Raw genomic sequence first — 22,328 nt, 5'->3', positions numbered from 1 at the left:
GTGCAGTACCGGCACTAAAGGGGCATGGTGTGCGTGGAGCGACATCGCTGGATGGCACCATGCTGTAAGTGCAGTGCCGGTCCTCGAGGGCATGGCGTGTGTGTGCCAACCTAAGAGAGAGGTCGGGTAAGGACATGGCACTTTGGATGACTCGAAAGGACACGTGACCGATTTGAATGACAGGGGTCCCAAGAGGGGGCGAGGAGGGTCACGTGATTGGAACCCAGGTTCTTCCCGATGGTTCTGGAAGGGGGGCGTGGCCAAGGGTGGAGCCGGCCATGCCGCAGAGAATATAAGCCGAGTCCCGAGAGGGATCGGGGTTGTCCGTCCCGGGAAAGAAACCCTTTGTCTGCGATCTCCGTTCTACGAGTCTTCGAGCTCATGGACCCGGGCAGTATGTTGTTGGTCCCGGGTCCATAGTAAATAGTTACTCAAGTAACCAGTGTAGTTAGCCATGGTGGTCACCACCCTAGGTCGTTGTGTTGTTAAGAGTGAAGTCACCCCATTGTGTTGGAACTAAATAAATGCGCTGCCTCCAAGTCTAAGAGTGTGACTCAGTTGAACCCACTACAAGTGTACTGGCAGTCTATAATGTAGACTGATACAATGGTTATTAAGCTGGGAGAGTGTACTGGCAGTCTATAATGTAGACTGTAACCCAGTTCTTAACCTCAGTGAGCGTACTGGCAGTCTATAATGTAGACTGTAGCCTGGTTTTTAAGAGTGAGTGGACTGGCAGTCTATAATGTTGACTTATTCCTGGGTCTTTTGGTAATAAAAATTAAATATAAAATAAACAAAAAACACGACATTTCGATCACAATACAAGTGATCGTCTTCAGGAGGAAAGAGGGGGAAAGTCACCGAAGGCAACCGTTTATAAAGGTTTCAAAAATGGGCGTGGCACAAGCACTCCGGCGGCGCAACGAAGTGGGCGGGGCATATGTGCCCTGGGGTCAGAGAACACCAATGTGAAGCACGGAACATGCAGTGCCACAAAACGTCAGTGTCTGAACTAAGTGGGCGGGGCACATGTGCCCTGGGGTAAGATAACAAGAAAGATAACAATAAAACGATACAAATTAAGTCATGACTTGATCTGTGCTCCCTTTTATTTCTATCTATGTGACTTTACCGAAAGAACCAAAGAATATGTATGTTGATGATAGGTAGTAATGATAAGTAGAAGTTACCGCGTAATATTATGCACAGATAAATAAATATCTTGAAAAAGTTAATGGATATATTTTGACAATTAAAATGGCAAAATTATATCACTCACTGTATTCTATTTAACTGTAAAAGGTATTACTACAGTCTGTAAAATAAAACAAAATATTTGGTGAGACTGGGTTGGCAGAATTAAAAAAACTCACATTCATCAATACTCTCTGTAGAGTTGACAATGCAAACCTCAATTTTTGTACTATATGTATACTTATCATGAAGTGCTTCTATGTAGAACTCGCCTTATATGAGGGTTTTTCAAAGTTAAACTACACCTTTCCTAGATACCTGTAAATAACGAGATTGTGTGCAGTGATATATTGGTAGTAGGGTTGCCACATGTCCTGTTTTGGATGTGTGTACATTGGTAATTCATTTTGATGAGGAATCTGGCCAAAATACATAACCTACTAAATTATAAAAGGCAAACTTTTATGTATAAAAAATAAGAATAGGTTTTACCCTTTTTCAATAAAACAGGTATTAAGATCTTCGAACACAAAATAGAAAACTTTTTGCAAGGATTGGTGTAGGCCAATTAGTTTCATAGACAATGCATATATTTCCAGAACATGTGTTTTTTGCATGTTCATCACAAGTACGTGTGGTGAATGCAGACTTTTTTCCTTGCAAAAGGTTTCTATTTGGTGTTTGAATATCTTAACACCTGTTTTATTGCCAGAAAGGGTAAAACCTCTTCTTATTTTTCAAACTTTTATTGAACTTGTACTGGGTGTGAATCAGGATCATTTGCGTACATATTTGTCACAGCAGCGCTGCTCACATGTGCAATCGGGCCGTTCTCATTGCCAACGGCATTCTTAAAATGTCTACCTTCCCATAGCAGAAGTCAGCCTTCACATAACGATGAGCAGTGTTAGTTAAAAACATTCAACCCACATTATTAGTATTATTATTTGCTGTTTATTCATCAGTGTGACGTATGTCATGTACCTAGCAAGGTAATGACAAAGAGCAACAAACTCCTGTGAGGGGACACTTATCTCATCGTTGTACAACAGAAACACTACCAGCACGGTATCCAGCAGATGGCAATACAGCAAGTGCGTTCAAGAACCTGCGTGCATGAGTAGTGTCACCTTGTTTGCACGGTGTGTGTCCTCAAAGTTAATTGGTTTCCTCTCCACGTGAAAAACACCACTTGAACTGGAATTCGACAAACATCCTACTGCAATTATACGAAGGACGTAAGTCTGAGCATTTTTTATTTATCGCGCACCCTGATTAGTCCAGTCCATCACCAATGCGCACACATCACACGTGTAAACTCTTTGGAAAGAAACACTGTTTTAAGTGGCTTGAAAAACTGGCTCGAACTCAGGGATGGATCCAGAATGCGAGCTGTTAACTCGACCCAGGTCTTCCGACCGGAGACCCTTAAACCGCACTGGCGCGTAATACTGTACCGTGGTCTGTTTCCCTTGTGAAAATAAAGGAACATATTTGTCCATCGGCCAATGTTACCATATGAATCTCTTCCCGTAGCATATATGGTATGCTTAGTTTTGATTTGTTTAAGTCTCGTCCGGAGGGTGCAACTAAAAACACTCGTTGCAAATGAACTGACCCTCCTGGAAAAGAGTTCAATGGCTTAGTGAGACTTCTGAATGTCAGTGACATAATTATTCTATCACAATGATATACTGTATGTTCTTCAGAATCTGAAAGGCTCTATAATATAGGGGTTTTTTGGGGTTAGATCGCGTACATATAAATGTCGTTAAACCCGCCATCACCCAACACAGCCAGTTAGTAAGGTTTGTCAAGTATACAGAACAATGGCAATTTGTTACTAGTTTAGTGAGTCATTCTGAAACACTATTTAGGAGGCAACCACATTTATTTCACACTTACGTAACACCGTTACACACGGGTCTAAATACACCTATTCTCACTCTTGTTACGCATAGGACTACAACACACCTATTCTCACTTTGTTACGGGACAATCTACAATCGGGTCAGCGCAGCCATGTGCTGCCTGCCCACGATGTCGAAGACGGGGTCGAAGACGTAGCACTTGGGTTCCTCTTCACACTAGACAGCCCGGATCTGTGATCGGGAGGCTTCCCTTTTATCCCTTTCGGCGCGACCTGGCTCCACCCTCGGCCGCGCCCTAAGTCTAGAATCTTCCCGACGGTTCCAGGCTACACCGCACCTGTCCCCTCTCTGGCTCCAGCTTCAACGACGCCTCAATCGAGAATTCTCTAGACGTACTCAGCTACTCCTCCCCCCCGTGCCCCCTCGTTCACCTTTGGCCCACATGACACGTCCTCACATAGCCCCTACCACCAGCCGCCCCCCCACCACACTCTTACAGTGGCGTACTGTCGGTAGGACTCGTCAGGATTCCTCCTGCAGGCACCCAGTACCATGCCCCTAGTGGCCTACTGCGTGGTACTGCATTGTGTGTTCGCCTCTGCACCTGTTTCACACCACTTGGCGCTACGCGCCGTAGTGATCCATTTAATATCACTACAATAGTACAGCACCGCGGTGTGTCGGAGAGCAAATGTTGTGGCGGGTTTAACGACGCATTTATGTTTACGCGATCTAACCCCCACAAACAAAACCCTATATTATGGATATTGGTCGCGAAAGCCTACGTGTTGAACTGCAAGGCTCTCCTAACGTCAAAGTTGTATTCATATTACGCTGCTCAGACCCGGGGACATTTAACATTACAGCAGCTGTATCATACAAAAAAAACATTCATCATAATCTGCAATTGCCTCTCAATCGCAAAAAAACATTCCTGCCATTGTTAACACGACCGGTTGGTAAACCCATTCGCCCGCCTTCCGCGTCCACAACCTGTCCTTTTAACTCTGTGCGCCGCGAGATACGAGACGGAGTACGCCGCTAGCACGGATTCCGGAGCGCCGTGGAGTTTCTCTCCTCCCCCCACCCACCACCCCACCCCCGTACGCAGAGCGCGAGCGTGGACGATCGCGCGCGCTCCGTCGCCAGTCACCGAGGACGATGGCCGAGTCCGCGTTTTGCGAGCGGCTCTCTGCGGGTCTCCACGTCACCCCCCACCCCACCACCACTTCTGGACACGGCGTGTACGCGCGTGTGTCTGCGTGTGTGTGTCTGTGCGTGCGTGTTGTGTGTATGTGTGTTGTTACCCTTAGCTTATTCCAGCAAAGTTGTTTACCGGGCTAAGCTGTGCGGTGGCCGATAAACCGCCGATGGGTTTCTGCGCTTGTGGGTTCAACAACAATAACAAGAAGGAGAGCCGCAGCGGTAACGATAGCACCACGCATCATGATCATCACCACCACCACCTCGCCGCGTGTATACACGTACAGTGCACGTGCGTGTGGCGAGTTGAGTTTCAAATTGGCCATTCGCTGGGCAAGCGATTTAAGCGTCCGGCCCTTGTGTTTTTTTGGGGGGTGTTTACCGCCAAACGTGGCTGTGTTCGCGGCCACGTCAGCGCTACTTTTACCGATAGCTTGTGTGTGTGTGTTGTTTCTTGTGGTGCGAGAGCGACCGAGGGTCGTCGGGGGTAGACCCGGAAACGCGTACAGTGCGCGGCGTGCTCGCTGCTGCGGCGCTGAGGGGAGCGGTGAGCGACACGCCACGAACCCGGCAGGCCGAGTTCGACTCCCGCTCACGGCCTCCCAACACCTCACCCATGAGTCGATACCGCCTCAAATAGGTAGAGCTGGTACAGCGGTGTTTTAAAACATCGCCACTTGGGGAGACGAAGGCGGCCGGGCGTGGTGGTGGTGGCCACCCACCCGTTCGTGTGCCACAGTGCCGGGTAGCCTTCATAGGTGCTGCTACTCGCCGACAGCACTTGCCCGAACAGTGTTACAAGGCTACACGGGGTGGGGGGAATCTTTGTCTTTGTAGTTGTCACCCGAGTGTCATAAATATGTCATTCGTCATCATCATTGTCACAATCAGCCATGGCCATCCGCTGCTGGATGAAGGCATTTCTCCAGGCCGTCGCGGTCTTGTCCACGACAGGTTACACAATTAAACTTGAGTACTGTACCACAATACACATTGCGTGGTTTCATAGTTTGTGGTGGAGCGAGGTTGACTCGCTTTTTGCCAACGAAGAAAGTTGTCAATTCTAGATTTAAAGCTTTCGTGACTGCTAGGATCCATACTCTTTGGTTCTATTGGGTAAAGTCACCTACGTGACTTTACCCAATAGAACCAAAGAGAAAGAAAGTTGTCCTTTAGCCCAGATCGAATGACAATTCCTGATGTGTCTTAAGAAAGTTTCAAGGGACCTTTTTTTGTATTATGAAGTGGTCCTGTAAATGGGAGTAACGGGGTAATACCCTGAGGTTTGGGTATATTTATCTTGGGGAAACCTCACTAAGTCTTTCGTTGGAGCCATACAGACGGGTTCCCTAAGCCCTTTTTTGCTCTGTCGTGCTCTATAGCCACCTTGCAACCCCCCAGAGAAGGTTTGAAAGTTTGACAAATGTTATTTTTCGTCTCCCCCCTCCTCTTTTCCGAACATAGATGGACTCGTCCATCTGAACAAACTCTCAAATCGCTCTCCGTGGTGCTGACGTTAAAAATAAAAACGCCACTTTTTTCAAATTTTCTTGCTGTGGTTTTCGCACCTGATGATGATTGCTGCTTGTGTTGCAGTCGAAACGTCGTGAGAATTTTATTGTTTTATATTTTTATTGTTTCCCTTCTACGTGACTTTACCGAAAGAACCAATAATATTTGACAAATGTAGTTAGGGGCCGTCCATAAATGACGTCACGCACCTAGAGGGGGAAGGGGGGTTAGACATTTGTGACGATGGGGGGTGGTTTGAGAAATGTGACGTCACATCAAAATGCGCAACTTTAAATAAATATAGACAACACGTTCTACTTAATTAAATAGACTTTTTAATAAATGTTTTCTCCTACAACATCAGAGTGCAGCGTCACATTAAATACGCACTACAATGACAATAGTTTAAAGCGATTTGAAGCATGTTTTATATTTTGGGGGGGGGGGCAGAGCTTTGTGATGTCATATTTGAGGGGGGGGGTCTGACTTTTTGTGACCCCGTGTGACGAGGGGGGGGGGGTGAAAAATCGCGTGATGTCATTTATGGACCGCCCCTTAGTTGGGCGATTAAAACAAGAATAAATATCGCATTGAATGATAGCACCTTTAGTTGCTTCCATTAAGCGTAACGCGTGAATTGAAAAACCATTGATTTTTGCACACCCAATGCGTTTGCACGTGTCGTTAGATTAATTGATATCAATCGATGCATCTCTCCACCCCTCGAGTCACTGTGCTGTAGAAGTGACCGCAGACGAAGCAGCTTGTAAGTTTGGAATAGGATGTGGCAGGAAGGTTTTGCAGATGTTATTGTGAGGTCGTTGTGCTGTGAATGAGTAGGACACGCGTGCAGAATTGTGGACAGGGCAGATTATGAGAGAGCCATCGGGAGGAGGAGGAGGCAAGAGAGTCTGTGAGAAAGAAAGCCCTAAAGCCACTATGATGGACTGTACAAAAGTAGTCTTTGAAGGATGGGGAGACGGTGACTTAATGAGAAGACCTCAAGCCAGACGGCGCGTGTTGATGGGAGTAACAGCAGATCTTGGGAGGTCGGGTGTGCAGCATTGTTGCAGGTTCTCGTGGAGACCGTGGTGTCAATAATTTGCATTGGGACCTTTTCATACACATCCACAACCAATCCCCTGTTTAGACTAAATTGTTCAGTTATGCAGGTGATTTTACGACTTACGAGCACCTATTAAGGCAGTAAAATAAACACATTTTGGATAAGTGCGACTAAAGCTTTGTCTCCGAGTCCCAATTCTGATCTCGCCACTTAGTTTTAGTCAGCAAAATAAGCCTACAGTACTGTTATTACATCACAGGATTGGGAGGCCGCAGCTTAGAGAGGCTTTCATTCACCGGTGGATTGATGATACAATTTAGACCGCTACTTTGTGGAAAATCAACAATAGTTGTGCTGTGCATAGACGAAGTCCTGCCATAGAAACACGGAATTCACTCCACTTGCTAAGCACTGCCATAAGATTTAAGCAAAAACATTGCCCAATGCTCATTTACAGACGAGGGACAATCACATATACGGTGTTACAAATTTTATATAGTTATAGTTCCACACATATCTCAGTCGCGTAGTACTTAGCATTGGAAGTAACCAGTCCCTGCTACCATGTATGAAATGTAGTGTTTAATTATGTTCACATTAAAGGGTTCCTGGCTCAGAATCGCTGACAATCAGTCATTCTTGGGTATAAATACACGGCCATACAAATGCCGCTCGTTGTTCCCCCACCCCACACATCTTGAACTCATATAGGTGTGCTCATATGAGAAATTAACATCATTGAAGTTTCATCAGTGTCCCTTGAGAGGGTAAAAGCACAATGTGGAACAAGACACCAGCAAGCACGTCCCTGCACTGCCACATGTAATTGGGATTTCGTCAAAATTTACTCCATTGATAACTTTGCACTCAGAGTTGAAATGACGGTGGCATGTTCGTGTCTTTTCCCATTTTTTTTATTCTTCTAACTTTTTTACATCAGTCGTGAATTAACGCTGACAATGTTATTGTGCAACAATATCGCACGTCACGATACCGAGGGTAGGGGTTTTATAGTGAGAATGGGAGCTAAAATATTTGCAGCCATGCAGTACTTCAAGGGTTGTGGGGTTATTGTTTGCGTACAAATTCCAAAATTAGTACTGTACCTTAATTTTATTTTACTATACAGTACGTATATTTTAATTTTAAAGGGTAAGTTTACGTGGCATAAATGAGAGTGGGCAAGATGAATTAATAATTTTAATGCATTTCTGCCCTCTAATTCTATATATTTTTTATTATTGTGCTCGTTTGCATAATGTGATATTTTGTCACTTGCCAGTCTTAATTTAATGTCAGTAAACCCATGTTGTATTACAGATACAGCCATTTTTAAAAAGTTAAATCCCTATTGTCTTAATCCTTGGTAGCATTGGTCTCCACGGTCATTTTTTTTACCGTGTAACATGTGGATGCTAACGTTGATATCGGGAGCATCTCCTAAGCATGTATCATCATGATTAATGATCAGCTCCTATTAAACTAATTAAGAATAAATTGCCCGTGCTTGAACTCGATAAACATGCAGCAGTTGACTAATCGCAAGTTAATGCACTGCATATTTGCAGTTAACATTGCATGCCATAAGCATCAGATGTTAAAACTATCGTCGCAAGCATAGGGTTTAAAAAAAAAACACAATAAATTAGAACAGAGCTTGCAGGTGCACAATTTACAATTGTCATCCTTGCCGGCATGTAAATTCCATTGGCTGTGTGAAATAGTTTTGTAATATATAGGTCGTTTTTTTTTTGCAATTGCATAAGGCCTTTCAGGAGTTCATCTTCTTGGTTCTTTCGGTAAAGTCACCACGTAGAATGGAAATAAAACAATAAAAATAAAACATAATAAAATAAAATTCTCACGACGTTTCGGCCACAACACAAGTAGCCTTCTTCAGGTGAAGAAACAGGACTGTCCAGAAGACAGCGCTTGAGTGAACACTGCCAAGCATGGACTGCGTCTTTTAGCTGGGTAACATGCTAATTCATATGTTAATTCCGCCCACAGCTTAAAAGACGCGGTCCATGCTTGGCAGTGTTCACTCAAGCGCTGTCTTCTGGACAGTCCTGTTTCTTCACCTGAAGAAGGCTACTTGTATTCTTGGTTCTTTCGGTAAAGTCACGTAGAAGGGAAACAAAATAATAAAAATATAAAACAATAAAATTATCACGACGAAACTTGTGTTGTGGCCGAAACGTCGTGAGAATTTTATTTTATTATGTTTTATTTTTATTATTTTATTTCCATTCTACATAACTTTACCGAAAGAACCAAGAAGATGAATCCCAGCAGTCACGAAAGCTTTAAATCCAAAAGCCTTTCAGGAGGTTAGCACATGGAGTTTAAAGGAATATATCTATATAGTACAACGTACAGCACTATGCAGTGTTCTTTATATGGTGCAGTATAAAGGTTATGATACATTTGATCCCCATTAATGTTGATTGTTAATTAATCGAAACGCTTGTGTAAAATCGGTGTTTTCCTATTCGTATATACAGGGTGTTTCAAGAAGATGGACTCAATTTCAAAGCAGTATATTTCACGATGGCAACATGTTACAATTACACAAAAAGTTACAAACGGTTTAATGAATTATCAAGTTTTACTAACCATTTTATAAATGCTCTATGTGCTCTCCACCTGCTGTACGGACAACATCGAGACGATAGTTGAATTCGTCCCAAACGCCTCTCAAAGTGTCTTCTTCAACTGAAGTCACCGCTGCCGTGATTCTGTTTTTGAGGTCATCCAGATTAGTCGCTAATGGTGGCACAAAAACACGGTCTTTGACGTATCCCCACAAGAAAAAGTCGCAGGGTGTGATGTCTGGGGATCTTGGGGGCCAAGAGTGTAGCACCAAGTCTTGGGGTCCCGTGCGACCTATCCAACGTTGAGGCAGTGTTGTCTTGTGAATGACTGAGGCTAGGGGCTGTTTGTGCGCTGGGAGAGGCATCTAGCGGTTATTTTAAACTCTTATGCCCCGCCCTCTCTATGGCCCGCCCTCTCTATGCCCCGCCCTTTCAATTGATAAGAGTTTCATTCATGGGCGGTTCGTGGTTGCAGAGATATAGCGATTTCAAATCGGGTCCAACATTTTAAAACACCCTCTGTAGTATGTAAAGTATTTAAATCACCCCTTGTAAGCAATTCATGATAGGTACAACCCTTCACTGCAATGTAAAAAAATATATAGTATGTAAAGTATTTAAATCACCCCTTGCAAGCAATTCATGATAGGTGCAACCCTTCACTGCAATGTTAAAAAAATATTTTCTTGAGTTGAATCGTAAAGCTGAATTGTGACAATTCATATAATTTCTGAAGGGAAGGTTGTGGGGAGGCAGGGGTGAATTGTTAGAGAACCTCCTGTGTATGCGGTAACCTTTAAACACCATATGTGTGTTTAAATGTACAGTACTCTAAAAGCACACGTGGGAATTGTGATATTGTCAACTTGGTAAAACTAGCTACCCACATCAAGACAATCCAGTCACCCTGATTAAATATACAGCACCTTATGGGTTCGAGAGCTGGTTTCTAACTAAGCAGTTTGAAAATAAATTGTTGGCATTTGAGCACAGGTGTCTTGAGACAAATGCTAGGGATATCATGGCAAGCTAGGATAAGCCACATGGAAGTTTGGAAGAGAACATGGCAGGTAAGTGTTGTCGATATGATTTGAGGATAAAATACAGCACTGGGTAAGACATGTTACAGAGACAGGTATTTGGAGTGTCTCCACCAGTCCAGTGGCCAAAGGTAGCAGTGCACATGTTGGGATACTGCTCGAGCAGATCTTTGAGGTCGCATGTCAACTGTGCTTCATCTCCAGGATCTGGCAGAGGCTAGAAATTGTTGAAAGGGTGAGGTGATATCAAAATGTTACCTCATGATGATATAATTGTGCAACATTGGTCGAAGCTCTTTTTAATGTTGAATTGCATTTGTTTTTTTTTTAAATAAAACACTTAGTCTGAGCTATAAGAGTTTTAATGGAGGAGCCACGTCAGTTGTGAATGGAGACTGGAAGTTTTACTGCGTTGTTAATGTTAAGTGACCATGGCTATGCTGGTAAGCACCAATGCTTTTACCAAACATACAAATCTAAACACTCATCTCTTTATCTTCACATACAAATTTAGTTGAATGTAGTTGTAACCAAATAGATTCGTCAAGAGAATGAGATGGCTAAGCAAAAAGGAGTTGTCTGTTTATTACAAGTTCAGCACGTTCTGATTTAATTGTACTAACATCAGATTTATGGTGGGGATTTTAAAACTTAAAAGCACTTAACTTTTTTCCCCTTGTTCAGCTTATCATACAATTATCGAAACACTGCTGGATAAGGCATTTCCCATTCCGTGCCAATCTCTGGGTTTTTTGACCATAAGACATAAAAATAGAGTCCAACAATGGAATTTGCTGAATTGGTTAATGCAGTGGTTACCAATTTAAGCACTATCCAGGTTCAAGACTGCTTAGCCTTTGGGATTTATCAACATCAGGTGCATTTTGGATATATAGCTGGCTAATATTGTATGTCCAGAGATTGCCTCCTTCACTGCTCCACCTGTTGGAACAAATGGTGTGTCATTTGAAAGCTGATATGTCGTTAATGAGAATGAGGTCGAAATGTTGAATGTTTCTTCACATGACCAAATAATTCAGATTTTCAATCCTGGTACTGATTATCCTCTCCACAATAGCGCCGTGTGATGAAAACTGAATATGAAATCATATAGTGGATAAGCATGTGCAATTTGGTAGGCATTGGTATGGGGGAGCTTGAGGGGGTGGGGGGGGGGGGCTGGGATGATATATCCACGAGCTCTCAATGTAAAAAATATTGTATTACAGAATCTCAATGGGAGCCCTTCTATATAGGCTAAAAAAACACGTGAATACTCATTTGTAGCAAGGCGTGTGTATTCCTGACATTGTGCAACAAATTACTACAGATTAGGACATTGTACTCAACCTTGGTTACCCCAAACTCCATACCTCAGCTCTTTGGGATTCATTCATTTACTCGTGTAATTACAGCTGACTATTATTTATTTTATTGTTAGCATGAAGATAGCTTTCGTTTCCCAACAACTGCTGCATAGAACACAATCTCACTTTCAGAAGGAGATTTTTTTCCTATTCAGTTGGAAATATAAACAAAGAAAATTCATGGAATGCACCCAGTTATTTTAAATACATATATTGACAGAGAAGACAGCAGGGTTTAAGTGGGGACATTATACGCAAAAAATAATAATACAGTATCCCATATTAGATTGTGCCATCCGAAAGGCAATGTAATTTCTTTTCATAAGATGGAAAGTGCCTACGACGAGTTTATTGAATAAGTATCGATCGGACCCTTACAGATGCTCGACATAAAACAAATCGGCAAGTTAGTAAACCTTAAGCCAGTGTCCACTTGGGGTTGCACAATGCTGAATGTAATCATCCATGGAGTATTGCCTGCTGATTATTTTATTGTCATTTTTCTGCGGTGGCCGAATTCATCACACAGCACTGTGAGAGCATCTCTGTTCAGGACACGCAAAGCTGCCAATAGCAATCCGTGGAGCGTTTTACTTCTGCTACTCAGCCTATTTTGTTACCATCGATCCACCTTTAATAACACCAGCAGTGGGACAATAACAAAAAAAACCCCACCGTTTACCGTGATCCAAATAAATTGATGAACACCTTAATAACTGTGGTGAAGGTGGCAATTTTTTATGTTCTCGATGTGTTTTTTTGCCTGTTATTACAAACTGTCCGCAAGCCACAGCTGTGCGGAATGGACCGACTTAGATGATGGACAGCTAGGCACACAGTGATGGGATGTAGGTTGCAGTGTGCTCAAAATACTAGAGAGCCACACCTCCAAGGGAATCAGAAACCAAGTCAGGGTGAACCTCTTTTTGTTCGTCGAATACAAACCATTTGCGTCACTCTCCTTTGTAAACGCTAGATTTAGTTCACGTGTGTGTTTGAGGAACAAATCACGGCTGAAAGACTATAAAAACACGCACCATTAATTGAACAACAAAATAAAATGATGTAAATAAACAAATACTGTGGCTAAAATTGCATTGTCTGATTTGAGTGCCGAATGAAAAATTCAATAGCTCGCAAGTTCCTGTGACTTGGCGTGCTGTATTATGTGCAGTGGCAAAGGGAACAAAGATGTGCGTTTATGGGAATTCAACCAATTGACAAATTAACAGCTTTAAGTCCTTTTTTTAAATTCACTGTTAGAAACCTCTGCGGCACATCCCCCCCCTTTTTGTCCCAGGGCCAGCTGCACGGTGTACGTATAGATCTTTTTATCCCCACATTGCAATGAATTATTAATTAGATATTAGCAGAGAGAAGTGGTAATTGATTTATTGATGAAAGAGGGTTAGCCCTCCATTTTGGCCCGCACTCGGACTGATGTAAATGAGGCGAGCTGGCGGAGAAAATTAGGGTCCTGGGGTCAACGCCAATACATTACATCTCCTTTGGTGCCTGTCGGACAACTTTGTTATTGCTCTTGGAGTTGAGGCCCTGATGTTTTGTATCATACTTATCATTAGAGTTCTGAGTTCTCAGAGCACAACATTATAGGATTAAGTCATTTATGTTAACGGAGCAAGCAACATCTTCTCAGGCTTGTGTTGTTGTATTAAAATAGAGCCCTTGTTTTATTTTCTAATGAAGGCACAAAGTTGGTATGTATTCTTAGTCTTTTCATTTACCGCTCATTGAGCTTTAGAAAAAAAACTAAAAAAATTGTAGTGCTGCTGGCATAAATCATCCCAAGAGTAAGCATGCAATAATGCCCAGGGCAGATAGCAGACCCTATTGGAAGAAATCTGTCACGTTTGGGGCAATGATATACTACGTACGTTATGTTATTGATGAGCAATGGAGTATAAAAATTAATGATTTTAAATAAATTTATGTTTCCACATAAGTCACAGATTATCTGCTGTACGTAGTAACTTTGTCAATGGTTTGTAACAATTTAGATTTTGTTATGACCATAAAAGTAAAAACATACATTTGCGGAGAACATACAAAGTATGCGGAGAACATACTGTTTTGTATGAGAACAAGGTATGAACAAGGTACATACTGTTTTGTATGAGAACAAGGTATGTTCTCATACAAAACAGTATGTTCTCCGCATACTTTTGTATGAGAACATACCTTGTATGTATGTACCTTGTATGTTCTCCGCAAATGACCATAATTCTTAAACGCATTATGCACTCTGGAATTGGGTTCCTTAGAGCCAGCGCTTGCGTAACTTTGACATTTATGCTTTAAACACACCCTCCTGCTGCCATGCGAGGAATGCGCTTGTCAGATAAAGTACCCGCGACTATGCATGCAAACATGAGTGACTTGCACTTCCAAGTTCAAGTTTGTCGGGTTTCCCGAGCGTCGCAAATTACTGATGCTCACTAAGTACGACATTGAGCGGCGGACGGCAATACACTATGATGGTTTGTATTTTAGAATTTTAAATGCGAAGCATTCTGAAGTCGTGGTCATTTTCTAATTTCTGGCTCAATCCACACGATATAGTGCATTGACATGCTTACCAATTGCTGTCGGTTGAAAATTCAATCTGGCCAAAATAATATCTGCTCATCTTGTGATAAGACCATATTATAATCCTAGTCCACATGCTGAGAGAAGCATTTAAAAGCATGTATGTGTCCCACATAGCTTTGGCGATGTACATATAGAATGTGTGAAAATTTACAGCTCACGATATGTTACGTTTTATGAAAAGACCAGTAAACAAAAATCGTAGTAGTTGAAATTTCCGGAGTAAATGCATTTTCATCTGTAAACTGTTCACATGGTCATTTGAACACAGATGGTATTTCCACTTGATGAGTTTTGCATTCTTAATTAATTTATGATTGATTGATGTACATCGGTGTGTCTTGCAGCTCGACTAAATCTGTGTGTTGGTACGGAGTAGTAACTTTCCTATCACACCTCTCAAGAGTCCTAGACTTTAACATTGTTATTGTATCGAGTTTTACATGCTGGACTTACATTTTTTAAGATGACAGCCTTGAAAGCATTTTTGTTATTGTGTTAAAGGCCATTTCATTCCTTTTGATACCCGTGGTGATACTTTATTAGGCTACTAGCTTGTTTGCCCGTCCTAGGACGGAAGTTGTAATATTTACGAAAAAACTGAGCAGAGTACAATTGTATCTTGTGTAAATTTAACGGCGGTGAATCTTGCACGAAAGTATGTCATCAAACACCTCACTGCATTTCGCTGTAGCACTGTATTCATGGCAGTGAATCTGGCACAAAACAAAGTAATAAAACACCTCACTTCAAGTCACTGTAGCACTGTATTTAACTGACCTTCAATTTGTTCAAATTCACTGCTCTGATACTTTATTCTCTTCTGCTTTCGGTCGCTGGGTTGAAATAAATTGGAATATCTGGAAAATCACTGAGAAATGTCTATTTTACCATAATGTAGAATCATAAATTAGAATTATCTTTTGTCGCAAGTGCTGAATTATTGATTAGATTAACTTTCAATAAAGAAACGTCAAACTTAAAGCGAATTTGCAAAAAAAAATGTTTCCGCTCTACCTTCTGCATGAGTGTAGAAATTTACCCGCTCATGAATATTAATGAGTGGGGGTGCGGCATGTGGAGTGACGTCATGCGCGTCACACACAGACATTCTTGGCTCATAGCAGTAATTATAAACTTGGAAATTATTTATTTTACACCTGGAGAAAGGATCGCTTAGTTGTTGATCAATTATGGTGTATTTTTCTCCAAAGCAATTGACTGAAATATGACATGCCTGGAACTTGTGAAAATCGCGCAATCGGCAAAATGCCTACAGTTATTTAAAAAAGGAGTAACTTTGTTTTCCACATGACAGAGTTTGAAAGAGAAACGATAGCTTCTTAATAATCAAACACGTATATTTCAAATTAAATGTTAAGTATGGCTTTGTGCGCAATTAATGGGGAATAAAAAAATATATAATACTCGGCAGTTATTTTATTTTATAAAAGGTCAGCCATGGCTAAGCCTCTTGACGATCCAACTGTCAGAGATTCTCCAAGTAGATTCTGACCTCAGTCAGCTGTCTGTTCGTTAATTGCTTGACATTTCCTCATTTAAAGAAAACCTTCATCTAACAAGCGGAGCATAAAGACCGTCTTGCTGGTGTGCTCGATTGATTTGGTGTACGCAGCGAGACTTCATAGACGTGTCACAGTAAATTACACAGTCTTCCAAACAAAAAGCTCAGGTGGCACAAAGATACCTAATTTACTTAAATTCCGCTACATTTATCTCGTTAGTGTGAAATGGCAAAAGAACAAAACAAGATACAGGTTTCAACAATGCTGCACACAGAATTTCAGAAGCTGTAAAGATAGTTATTGTACATTTGGGAAACGGCTGTGTTTAAAAGCACTGTGCTTAATTTTTTTTATCTATTTTACTCTTTCTTTTTTTGCTTTGCTACCAGTCTCTATGGATTATGTAAATTGTCAACTCATTTAATAACAAGCCTTTTAGAGTATAATTTAACTTTCCGAATACAAATAATTCCTCATTTGTATTTATGAGACGCTGAATGAAAATCACATATTTAGGTTTAAGCAATAAAAGTGTTCCTTAAAAAACTATTTGTTATCATTTATCCTGGCACTGTGATACATTATACAGTACCTGATAAGTCCAAGTATTAAAATGCATTTTCCACAAAGCAATGAAATGTCAAGCATATAAAATGATTATTCTCATTTTGACATTGCAGAAATACAATGATTGTGCCATTTACATAATATTTACAGAACTATTATTAAGATGATGGTAATGTTAACCTATATGAACTTGACTTTAATTATACCTTCCTAGTTTCTTTTACATGCATAATAGCTAAGTGAAATTAACATTTACATTAACTTTGCATATAAATGATATCTAAAACTCTATGTAGGACCACAAATACTGTACAACGACAGTATTTAAAAAAATATGACAAGTTTTTTTTCAGGAGCTGCATGGCATGGTAAAAAAAAATGTAATTCAGATACAGAAAGCAGTCCGTATCAACATAATTTTTTTGCCCATTTTTTCCATCCCATCATAATGCACAAAACATTAGTGTATTAAAGGACTCCAAAACACAGTAGGCATTAAATGTGCCATTCTCCATCCATACAATAAACATAATACAACACAAATATCACCGCTAGTTACTTTGCAATGTTCTTGATGCAAGTCTCCATTTGCAGCGAAGGTGTGTGGATCAGAAACGGTGGTGGTGGAGTATTCCTCGATAAAGGATCGCGTGTCGGACCTCGAGAGGAGCTGGCTGGCCCGCACCATCGCATGCCTAATTACAGTGCATGGGACTTTTTCCTTTTTTAATTTACAGGACATTGATCCATGATTCATCAGGCAAATTAATGCATCCCATGTATCTACGTCAGTAATGAAACAAGGCCGACTATTACGTGCGAGCAGGAGGCAGAAGTGGGTGCCGTGTGCGCCCGATGATAGATGGCTCTGGAGGCAGCTCACGTCGCCTTTTAGGCCAGCTGTGGGTTTTGCTAATAGATGAGTTATTTTCAGATCATTGCGGATGATTAATTTAATTAAATATGCATTACACATTTTTACAGTAACAAACTAGCTGAACTGCGTGTATGAAAAAAACCGAGGGTCTTTGGAAATGCCGAATGTATTTCGTATCGACGGAGGCAAAATATAGACGTGGTGTCTTCAGGATGAAAACGATAGAATGTCAGGAATTTCAGGGCATGTTAGGCATTGATTGATATGGATCGAAGCACGTTCAACCTACGAATGCTCTAAAGTGGCAAAAATATAATTTGCCATAATTCAGGAGGGGTCTAGATATATCCTCACTCAACTTAATGCGGAATAGTATTTCCTAAGGCAGTTTTTTTAGAGTTTGGAACTTTTCTGATTTTATTCAATTTGATTTTTAAAAAATGTAGTGCCTTCTGTTTTCCATATTTAAATCATACATATACCAACCTTTTCAGTTAAATGTTTTTGAAACAAGTTATCATTTACTCCTAAATTATATGTAAATATATTAAATGGTGTATTGTGGTTATACACTATACATGTTTAAAGTTCTTGAAGTCAAATGTGGCATTTCTGCAAAAGTCACTAATATTTTATTTGGAAAGTAACTCTTAATCGATTCTGAAGGTTGTGCTTTTTTGAACAAATAAATACCAAGAAATGCTAAGGTCAAAAAGAAATAGTACAAAATATTAGACATTGGATATAAAATTGAATTCCTGTGTTTCAATTACTGTGGGGAAATAAGAATGCATTTTATATTTATAAGCTTAGTATTGTAACTAATTGAACATCATCCATACTGCCCTGTCAGAATTCTTTCCATTTGATGTAAAATTATAACATTTTGGAGATAGTGTATATGCACATTTATCAGACGTGTCAAGGGCACGAGAACTGCTGGAATGCCTTGTGTTGTTCTTGTTACCTGCATGACTTTACTGCACCCTTTGCAGTTATTTGTTTCTCACTGGCTATGAGAGATTTCAGTCGGAATTTAGATGAACATAAGAAAGTGCCATTAACATTCAAAGTAATAATATTTCCCCGTTCAAACGGTGTTCATCTCCATTGGTGGACCAGGACCACTTGTGGAAATTCCACATTCCTATGACAGAGGGCCATTCTTTCTATATGCAAGTCATTGTTGAGTTTCCACCAAGATGTAATCATGACAATATGCTGAACCAATACGTTGGCATGATTGGTATAGCTTAGTTTCTTGACCTTAGTTTGTTTCCCTGGATGTGCTCAACATTCATAGAACCAAATTATGTAATCTTAAAAGAATAATGAAAAAAAGTTAATTGTATAGGCCTCAGCAGAGCAATCCAAGAGGAAATAATTGTCGAAGTGCAATACAAATGTATCTATTTGACTTGCAGTGATTTTAACAGGTGTAGCTCTATGAAGACATCACACATTGTTAGTTAGTACTGCTTTATTTTCGCTTAAAATTTTATTAACAATCTTGCTCTATTCCTCGGAATACCTGGAATAGTGAGGTGTGGTTGTGGTGTAAACCAATGAAATAGTACTCCTCTTGTGACTTTTAATTAACAAAAATGTTGAATTCAAATGCTCTGGATTTCCACTCTCATAGTATTGCCATTTCACATTACAGCACTTTTCATTCACCTTACAAGCATTACAGAACAGCAAAGTGAGGTTTGATATTTGAGTAGTAGAATAGGCATTTAAATTTGCCTTTTGTGTGTGCTGCAGAATGGGATGACGAGCCAGCTGCATCTGCCACAGCCAAGGCTGATGGCCTCTGCCTCAGAGTTGTCCATTTCTAAGAGCCCTTCTCTGACCAGCCAGGTCCACGCTGCCGCCATCAATGGGGATCGCTCCGCACTGCAAAAGATTGTTGCAGGTAAGGATAAGGATTTGCATTTATAGAGTGCTTAAATACTCTGGCAACTCCAAGCATGTTCCTGATATTAAATCTCATCTTAACCATTTCATTGCCCTGCTGCAGTCTAGTCAAGGGGACATCCAGTGGTAGCTGTCCCTGCGTGACAGTCTAGACATTACCAACTGTCTACAGTAAAAGGGTATTAGTCTTCCAATAGGGGGTGATGTCACGATGTGGTTTTTCCCAATTAAGATCATATGCGAGTAATTGATCAAACATGGACTATGACACCTGCCACGCATGGCCTGCTCTTTTTCAAATTTTGTCACGGGATCTTTAACGTCCACTGTGAAGCAGACGCCGCATATTTGAATCGTTAATACACCCACAGTATTAACCAGGGCAGCCACTGTGCCTGTACCATTAACCTCTGCAACAAGCAGCAAACATGCTGCCACTCAGACATGGCACCGCCTCAAATCTTCCCCTTGTGCGCCTTATGAAACAAGCCCTATCAAAGTAACGCTATTATTCAGCCCTTTGTAAATCTACAGCTAGGCGAGGCCCTCCCCATGCCATATCAGTCATGAGGGTTGTTTGACCTTGTTCACTATGTTGGTCAGGCAGGTTTTGTAAGGGGGTACACCCTGGACCGGTTCAGATATCACTCACTACTGATGTCAGCTTTTTCTGGGAATTGAACTCAGGTCACTGGGGTTAAAGTGCAGTGCACGAACCACTGCGCCACCACTCCCTCCAAATTACATGTAGATCACCTGAATACGCTCTCTGCAAATAAATAAATAGTCGCATAAAAAGGCGCAATAAGGAATTGACAATACATTGCAAGAAACCCCATCCCGAGAATCGGTGGCAGATTTAATGGGTGAACAAAGAACGATTACGAGCAATTCTGTGAAAATATAGTATATAATATGTGCCCAATTCATTTCAGCGTACGTCCACGCCAGAGACAGAGCTCATGTGCAGGCGCTAGGTGGATTATTACATCGCAGGACCATGAGATGGCAATAGCTTAGGGTGGCCTTCATCTAGTACTGGATTGATCACTGCTAATGATTATTAACTCATTTGAGGTTTATGGACTAGATTATTTTCTTGTAATTGGTCGGTATGTACATTTGCAGGTTCTTCCAATTGGAATAACATGTACGTACAAAGCCACGATCCATCATCTTTGTTAAGCATGGCATTTAACAAGATATCCATTTCAATTTTGAACTGAAATTAATTAACAATCTACGTTCGAGATGTGAAAAAAATTATTATATTCAGATGTGTGCTTATTTTTTTGGCAGCATTAATTTTTGCTTTATTAGTTTCAATCCCTTGATTATATAGTCTTTTACAAATGTGATTTCAAAGAATGCAAATTAAGAGTATCGCTGAATACACTTTTTAATTCTTTGAGGTGAATCGTACATCATGATGTTGAATTGTACAAAGAAGCGATTGGCAAACATGAGCATGTCCTATAACCCAGCTTCAGTGAAAGCTATTGTATGGGACACATTATATGAAACATTTCTTATGTTAAAAACCACAGCCAATAACACATGCGTGTTTGAGTTTGCCTCTTGGGAGTGATGTGTTACGGTATCAGGTTATATTTATGCATAAAGCAAAGCTTGCTTTTTCATAGCATTATGGCATCCAAATGTCTTTCGTTGTATGGTCTTTTTCCATCATAAATGGTGGCTTGTATTCACACAGTAATGTGTGCATTTTTGTCTATAATGGAGATGTAATAAGGGCTCCATAAACCCAGCAATAACTGCAATGAACTTGCGGATAAATGTGAGTTTCTCACAGAAGCGTTTAAGCGTACAGCAGCTTCCTTCTCTTTGAATATTACAGCTGGGAAAGGATTGACCTAATGTTACCAGAGAGGTTAATTATGCTTTTACTGCTGCCGCTTGTAGTCTGGGGAACTGATGAAAAAATTAATGATGGTTTTGCTAATTTGCTAATCAGATCCCTAATCTGAAATTTTTAAGGTTAATTTGACATTAATTAGGAATCAGATGTGATAAAAATGAAAATGCTTCCTCTCTGGCAGGGACTTCCTCTTCCATGTAGCAACGGTCGTCTATCGGTGCATCACAGTGTGTAACAAAAATGTGGTTTATAAAAAAAGTATTGGCTGCGATATCTGCTGCACTTATTGCAAGCACTGCGATTAGCCACTTTTAAGGGATTCCAGTTGACACCATTACGGTTATCATAAAAGAAAAACTGGGCCATTCCTAGTCCGGTTTCAAGGCAAAGGGATTATCAGAGTAACATTTATTATGAGATGCTTAAGTCTTATCACACCTAGGCACTAAAGTAAATGCTCTTAGCCATGACATTTTAGTTTACTGATTTGAATATAATTGCCATCGAATCAACAGGCACCTCAGTCAGAGCGAGATGTGGATTTTAGCTAAAGTCAGCCTTGCCTGTAGACGACGTTTCAGATCTGCCCGTGATGCTAGCTGATGTTCACACTGCCTTGTGTGTATGAGTGTGAGTGTTACTTTTTTAATCGGATATAGACAGGCATACCGAAGCTGTGCTGTGGCAGATAAGATGATTTTCTGCAGGTGCGGTGCTGTGCTTTTTCTGTGCTTTTTGGCTTTCAATGTGGCGGGCAAATTTTATAAGGTATGTGTTTCTGTCTCTGGCTGCATCTTGGTGGGACGTTTTAAGATGCTTTGTTGCTCCCTGCTTTAATAGTCCTACGGAACAGTAAGTATGGTCATGGAGCAGGTCTGGTTGAGGAAAGTGTTTTTCATATGAGATAATAACTATGCCATGCTTGATTATTCTGTAAGCTTGTTTGAAACTTTAAAAATGTAAATATTTGTTAATGTTATGGTATGTTTCGTTGTTGATGATTGTGGAGGTTCAAAATATACATTGATTAGAAAATATGATTCTCATCAGGAAGACAATCTTCTGTTTTCCTTCAGCCTGCCTTCCTTAACACAGGGGGTGCCTA

General features: G+C 40.8%; 1 protein-coding gene across 4 annotated transcripts in view; it reads left to right on the top strand.

Annotated features, from left to right (window-relative positions):
* The first annotated feature begins 4,233 nt into the window (after positions 1-4,233).
* INVS (inversin) overlaps positions 4,234-22,328 on the top strand; it is a 69,755-nt gene continuing 51,660 nt past the window's right edge. For 2 of the 4 annotated variants that reach the window (XM_032946069.2, XM_032946070.2), the window contains exons 1-2: positions 4,239-4,493; positions 19,192-19,342. In XM_032946069.2, the coding sequence (XP_032801960.2) occupies positions 19,198-19,342 (145 nt within the window). In that variant the 5' untranslated portion in view covers positions 4,239-4,493; positions 19,192-19,197. Of the gene's footprint in view, positions 4,494-19,191; positions 19,343-22,328 lie in introns of all 4 variants that reach the window. The other 2 variants (XM_032946068.2, XM_032946067.2) reach the window with 2 other exon arrangements.

Source organism: Petromyzon marinus, chromosome 4 (genome assembly GCF_048934315.1).
Source record: "Petromyzon marinus isolate PM22_M1 ecotype Great Lakes invasive population chromosome 4, UKy_Petmar_22M1.pri1.0, whole genome shotgun sequence".
Lineage (NCBI taxonomy): Eukaryota > Metazoa > Chordata > Hyperoartia > Petromyzontiformes > Petromyzontidae > Petromyzon > Petromyzon marinus.
The sequence above is the reverse complement of the archived record's forward strand: the minus strand, read 5'-3'. Positions and strand labels throughout refer to the sequence as shown.